The sequence below is a fragment of the Cupressus sempervirens genome, chromosome 2 (assembly GCF_028749045.1).
Source record: "Cupressus sempervirens isolate cs-2001-9-10 chromosome 2, ASM2874904v1, whole genome shotgun sequence".
Lineage (NCBI taxonomy): Eukaryota > Viridiplantae > Streptophyta > Pinopsida > Cupressales > Cupressaceae > Cupressus > Cupressus sempervirens.
This window is the reverse complement of record NC_143119.1, coordinates 329,707,230-329,713,960: the sequence shown is the minus strand read 5'-3', so window position 1 is coordinate 329,713,960 and position 6,731 is coordinate 329,707,230. Positions and strand designations below refer to the sequence as shown.

Here is a 6,731-nt window from a genome sequence, read left to right as displayed (position 1 = left end):
TTGGCTATGTTCCTCATAAACTTCATAAATTTTCTTCCTAATTTATCCCTTACCATTGTAACTTGCCATTGTAAAGACTTGTGAAAACATGAAAACATAATGAGAACCAGCTTGTGCCTTCCCATTAAGCCCACAAAAAAGTTATAACCTCATCTTTCTTTTTGAGATGTTTGTTTGTTACATTCTACTTGTTTAAGGATATTTGTAATTATCTAGTCGGTTTGCTAATCGAATTGCATTGTAAATCATATGTGAAACCCTGTACAAAACCAGTTATTATACATTACATAACAGAACAAGAAGAAAGAAAACTTTATTCCGAATACACGTGTGAATAGTAATTGCAATCAAAGAATTTGAGGTTGGGAAGCAACCTTTTAATGGAATAATGACGGATTAGATTACTGCTCCCAATTACAAATCATTACTTTGCCCCCACGGTTAAAGAATCAACAATGTAATATGCAGTCGCAGACGATGCAATGGTGCATCTTGAATTGAACCCACTTTGTCATCTGCTAAGGGATGAATTCATCGTAGTGGCTCATCTGAAGGATGCTTGGATCTCTTCCAGAGTTCGTCCTTTGGTTTCCGGAACACACAATACCGCAAAGGCCAGTGTGAAGGTGCACACAACAGAATATAGCATGAATGTCCCTGCAACAATAAGACGGTAAAAATGGAACTTCAGAAAACTATTCATAATGAGCAATTATTTACTCATTTTTTGACAATATGTTTTCTAGCCTACTCTAGACTAAATATGGTTCACAAGATCTATCAAATGGATATAGGTATCTCATCCACATTCCTGCTACAATCTGTTTTCATATCTACAAACGGGGCATACATTCCCTACCCCTGCTGGATTTGAACATGCTACCTCTCTTTCAAGGATATGTTTTTACTTGTTTAAAGATTGAAACTTTTCCCACACAAATAGGCTAGACAAGGCTAATAGACATTTTAGAACTCGCCTAGTTCCAATCTTCCAACATTCAGTATCAGGGGACATGGCATGCCCTGAAGGCTTAATGGACCAATATAGGAATCTAGGAGAGACCACAAATATTGTCGTCTGGTCTAATTGCTTTACTAAAAGTGTATACCATATAGAGAAGTGGTGCACATTCCATCATGTTTGTTATAGCGGAACTCTTCCATTTGGCAATGATTTAGTGGGCGATTTTGGTATGCTTAAGTGATGCACAGCTTAAGGCTAAAAAATCACCAGCATAGCTCCATTGCATTAGTAAATTGATAGTCATTGTCACCACCCATGATGTCATCCAGTGTGCCAGGGTTGCTACACTGCCAGCAAGACCCTTGACATTGAGTGGAAGTATCTACAGTAGCATAGGAAGAGTTAGATAATAGAGAAACGGATTATTAGTAGCATCACTTTAAGTGATTAAAGGACCAGGAGATTCTTCCCAGTGTTTCTGTAAAGGGTGCAATAATGTGACCTAATCAATGTTACAAGTGTGTTACCTCAGACATAATAATCCATGGGATGGCACCCATACCAAGTGAGAAGGAAACGATGAAAATCTGTAATCAAATCAGCAAACAGCAAATGATATATATCAATATGACAAGAGAACGGTGTGACAGAGAATGTCTAGTTAATGCATAGAAGTTTTGGTATGTGTTAAAAATCCTAAGAGCTATGTTACTCGAGCGTTCTATTATTTCCGATTTCTATATTCATATTTGAGTTTTCATTCCCAACTTACCAGCAAACTTGTTAAAGCTAATACACTGAAGAACGTTTCATATTGAGAAGCTCCTTCCATATGGCTCTGCAATAAGAGCAAACTAGAAATTAGCTTTGGATAGCCAAGAAATTCCATACCATCAGGCACCAGATAACACCACCAAATAAGTGTTCAATAGAAAGTGGAGGCGTGTTTTTTATAGAGCTTCAAATCAACCATTAGGCTTTTTAGAGGCGCTGCATTCAAGTAAGATGAGAGACCAAGAAGGAAACGACATATGGCTTTTAGTGACACTACCTTCAAGTAAAATGAGAGGCCAACAAGAAAATGACATATGGCCATCCCTCCTGATGAGACCTATTGACAAAACAATAAAACATGTTAGTTCTCTCCACCATTGAAACTATGCTCCCAAATGACACAATACAAAATTGTGATAACTGCAAGGTTTTTCTCACCATAAGGAGAAGACGTCGACCAACTTTGTCCATTAGGCATACAGTAAGCCCAGTTGTGAGCACCTGTAACATTATCCTTTATTCATAAGCAACATGAGACTAAATCATGACAGACAAATTCATACAGGACTTCAAGAAAATAATTAAACCTGAATGGCACCAAGTCCAAGTGATGCAACACTAGCAGATGAAATCCCTGCAAATTTGTGGATAGCACAAATCGTAGCTCAGTGCTTTTTTTAAGAAACAAGATTAACATAGACACTATGAACTAAAAATCACTTCCAGCAACCTTTTATCTCGTTGACTTTAAATTTCTAAGATAATTCTCTGCTGCCAAAGGCTATTGCAAAGCATGCTAAAAATTCCATAGTTTATAATATGATAAATTGAACATGAATAAAGACATGATATAGAACCTCAACTTTAGATACCTATAGGCTAGAACTCACCAACAGATTTGAAAATGGAAATGCTGTAAAACATAATACCATTAACTCCACTTAATTGCTGCAAAAGTTGCAGCCCAATACCAATCTGCAGTCTCCCATTTCAAGACAATATCAGCATACAAAATTGTGAGTTGTGTCCATTTTGGAAGAATGAAGTAGTTGTTGACTGATAAACCTACTTGTGTAAATTGGCCAAATGGGGAAATCTTAAGATGTAACTCACAGTGAGAGGAAGGGCATATCTCCGTTCAAAGATCTCATAGAATTTGATTCTACTTTGCTGACTATTCATCTCCATGACGCTCTAGACTCAGAATATTTCCATTAGTTAGACAAGCTTCTACCATTATAGAGGTGATGTTAACTAATAGACAATTAAATCCCATTCACGATAGGAAAAGCTTAAAAAAAAAGCAAAATCTATACAAAAGCAGATGACTCCTCAAATTGGTAGAATATTGAAAACACAGTAAGAAGTTTGATGATGCAATTAATGGAACAGGCAAAAAATGCAGTTCATCTTGGAGAAATCGTAGCACCTTGATTTCAATTGCTTCAAGGGAGACATCAATGTTAGATCCTCGGAGTGCTTGTAGTGAAGCTTCAAAACTATCATTACCAACTTTTACCTGCACTCAAGTAATCATAAATTTGCCAAATAAGTTTCTTTGTATAGTATATGTCATTTTAAAATTGTTAGCGATAATTGAATAATATCATTTCAAAATGTATCTGTATGTGAAATATGCTCACCAGCCATCTTGGGGATTCTGGTATGAAGAAGAGGCCGAATACCAAAAGGGCACAAGGGATCATACCTGTCCAGCTAAAGTTGTCAACCTATCATTTCTTTCATAAAAGTTAAAACTCTAATTAATTTTTTTAAATTCACCCAGCAAAAGCATAATAAAAGGTACCTGCAACTGCAAGAGGACGCCATGAAAGGAACAGTCCAAATAGATATGCCAACATAATACCAATTGTCACAGAAAGCTGTTGAAAAATCAATTAAGTATAAGATTCAAAACTGTATCAAATTACACTTTATATTAGGACTATTATCATGATTAATATACAAAAGAATTTTGAGTTTACAAAACAAACCTGATTTACTGCCCCAAGACCTCCTCGCAAATGCTTTGGTGCAATCTCAGATATGTATACTGGTACCTAAAAGAACCATGATATGGTTAGATTCATAGCTGTCCATGTGCCTGTATGCTCTTTAATTTATTAAGTGTAATAATTTATGGCTTGAAAATGACAACAATAGGCTTGTTCTAGATTGTGAAAAAAAATTGACTTACAGTGAATGAGATGACTCCCACTCCAAAGCCTGTGAGCACTCTTCCCAAGTACAAAAATGAAGAATCCTGTAACCATAGGGTGATGACATCAAAAAGAGGAATTTCCTTATGCTCCAAAGGAAAATCACTATCAAACTTCTTATTCGTTTAGCTATCATTTTATCAAAGGAAAATTAGCTTGCCTTGGCAAAAGAAATAGCGAGCCACCCAAGAATGTTGGGAATGGAAGCTACTAGTAATGCCTACACGCAAACAAAGAAGAGGTTATGCAAATCTAAATGTGTGTTAATTGCACTCATCTTTAAATAATGGGTACAAAAAAGAATTTATATGACCATCGTTGCTACTAGCAGTACAAGACAAAATCTTGCAGTGTATCCCTTTAGCGGTAGCATATTAGGTCTAACATATAAATTTATTTTAGTAAAGAAAGAAAAACATTGAAGGCACTTACCCCTTTCCGTCCAATATAATCAGCAACTTGTCCACTAATTATTGCACCCACCATGGCTCCAACATTAGTTAAAGATCCAAATAAGGAGAACTGACAGAAACAACAAGACTCTATATTAGGATCTACCACATAAACTATATTCTATCCTATTGCAAAAATGCATTCATCAAATAACAGTACCTGGGAAACAGTTAACCCAAGATCATTGATGATCCCACTTTGTGTGGGCGAAGAGTATCCAATCTGCAAGAACGTTGCTGTCAGAAACTTCCTTTTTTTATTCAGGTCGACTCTTGTAATGGATGCATGGATTAAAAATCAATCTATTCAAATAAGAAACTATAACTTACACAGAAACCAAACTGTACAGGCCCCAGGGCAACTATTAATGTACATAATATTGCAGTTATAGCACTTCCACAGAAGATTTCAACATTATCTGCCTTTCTAGCACCTTTACCGCCATGATGGCCAGATTTGGATATGGTTAGACATGTGCTTCCTTCCTCTAAGAGAGCCTTTTTAATATCTCCATTGCCACCCATGCTTCCCTTTTCCAAATCATCCATGTACCCCATTGTTTTTATAGGGTAAAATCCGTAGTGACCAAATTTTCTGCAAACTTACAGGCCTGCATAGCCAAAATCCTGCTGGCAAAATATTCAACGCTCCCCTCAGGACCCGTGACAAGGGCTTAACTACCTCTTGTGTACCATAAGTTGAGTAGTTCTATTGGGCACTGACAGATCGGTCTTTTGGTGCAATGGCAACTCCACTCTAACAAGTGGTCCAAGTTCGAATCCTCAAAATGTCGGGTAATGCTCAAGTAACGTTGAGGGGATATTGTTGGAAAAATGTTCAACACTCCCCTCTATAAGTTTAGTGGTTGTATCAGACACTAACAGATCAGTCTTTTGGTGATAGCAAGGATAGCAACATGCAACATGCAAAGAAGTAGAGACTCAAAGATTCAACAATTTGGATTTTCAAAACTTAAGCATTCTAGATTCCAGGATTCAAGATTTCACCATTCCAGGATTCAAGGACCCAAAATGAGAGAAAGAGTGCTCATTTTATAATTTTCATGTAGGGTGAGAGCATTGGATTTGTCACCCACAGACATGCGATGTGGCGAGAGATTCCTATGACGCATATGACAGAATATGCCAAATGTAAGATTCTATGACACATGAGAGTCAAATTTGGCTAAATGTGGAAGAGAATCTATGACGCGTCATAAGATTCCTCAACCCACTTAAAGCCAAGAATCTATGACGAATAAGCCAAATAGGGCATGCGTAAGAGGTAATAATAATTCCTATGACGCATATGACAGAATATGCCAAAAGTAAGATTCTATGACACACGAGAGTCAAATTTGGAAGAGAATCTATGACCCGTCATAAGATTCCTCAACCCACTTAAAGCCAAGAATCTATGACGAATAAGCCAAATAGGGACATGCGTAAGAGATAAGAATATTTGATTATGACAAATCTCAGCCAAGTGTCAAAGGAGAATCCACGAGGTGTCATATCCAAGTGTCATGATGATGGAATATTTTATGGAATATTTGAATTAAAAATCCTCTTATTCCAAAAAATAAGAATTAGCAGAAAATGGATTTAATGATGAAAAATGGAACTTAGGAATTAAGAATTTCCATGGTTTGCAAATAATGAATCAATTAATTAATAAAATTAATTAATTGACGATGATGAACTAATCAACACATGGACACCAATCAGTGGTTCCATCCAAAAGGATTCACACAAGCAACCAACCAACAAGGCGCAACGATTTCGCTCACAAAATCAGGAAGACTCACTTCCTTCTCCTCACACTACTCTAGTTGCATCTACTGGACAAGCAAGTCCATCATGAGTAGATACCAAAGCAACAAAGATCACGAGTTCTCATCAAGACACTCACACTCAACCAACGCAGCAACAACTACAAGGGCAACATAACACAGAGATCCCAATGTTTGAACATGGGCTCTGATACCAAATGTAATGCCCCACCCGGAGATCCTTGGAAACAAGGATTCAAATCAAGCCAAGATATTTTTTTTTTTACAAGTATGAATGCACATGACAACATCATACAGGGATCACAACGATCGCAACAGAAGACTTCAACACAATCCCAACAACCAACGAATCTCCGAACGCCACTACCCAACTGACACACCCAAACAAAAGCCAACAACCACCACAACAATATGAGGGCACAAGAAATGACCACTCATCAACAAAACACCAAGCTGGGGTAAAATGCAGAATCTCAAAATTTGGCTAAGCCTAAAATCCTGAAGCCCTAAAAATTGGCTAAGTTTGGAT

General features: G+C 37.1%; 1 protein-coding gene across 1 annotated transcript; it reads right to left on the bottom strand.

Annotated features, from left to right (window-relative positions):
* Positions 1-393: 393 nt before the first annotated feature.
* Positions 394-4,967, bottom strand: LOC149572446 (sugar transporter ERD6-like 4). Its single transcript, XM_089811333.1, has 18 exons — positions 4,740-4,967; positions 4,570-4,632; positions 4,390-4,479; positions 4,118-4,177; positions 3,936-4,001; positions 3,733-3,798; positions 3,546-3,621; positions 3,382-3,446; positions 3,168-3,257; positions 2,852-2,932; positions 2,629-2,713; positions 2,326-2,372; positions 2,177-2,239; positions 2,016-2,075; positions 1,737-1,802; positions 1,492-1,551; positions 1,232-1,346; positions 394-657 (listed from the first exon to the last, which is right to left on the bottom strand). The coding sequence occupies exons 1-18, from the start codon at positions 4,965-4,967 to the stop codon at positions 545-547; spliced, it is 1,494 nt and encodes a 497-aa protein (XP_089667459.1). The 3' UTR covers positions 394-544.
* Between the last annotated feature and the right edge of the window lie 1,764 nt (positions 4,968-6,731).

What these genes read in the sequence shown, in the direction of transcription:
- LOC149572446 (XM_089811333.1), bottom strand. Translation starts at nt 4,967, where the DNA reads ATGGGGTACATGGATGATTTGGAAAAGGGAAGCATGGGTGGCAATGGA. An exon ending in TTGGGTTAACTGTTTCCCAG is followed by an intron (nt 4,480 to 4,569) that starts GTACTGTTATTT and finishes TGTTTCTGTCAG; the next exon opens with TTCTCCTTATTTGGATCTTT. An exon ending in TTGAAGCAATTGAAATCAAG is followed by an intron (nt 2,933 to 3,167) that starts GTGCTACGATTT and finishes TTCTGAGTCTAG; the next exon opens with AGCGTCATGGAGATGAATAG.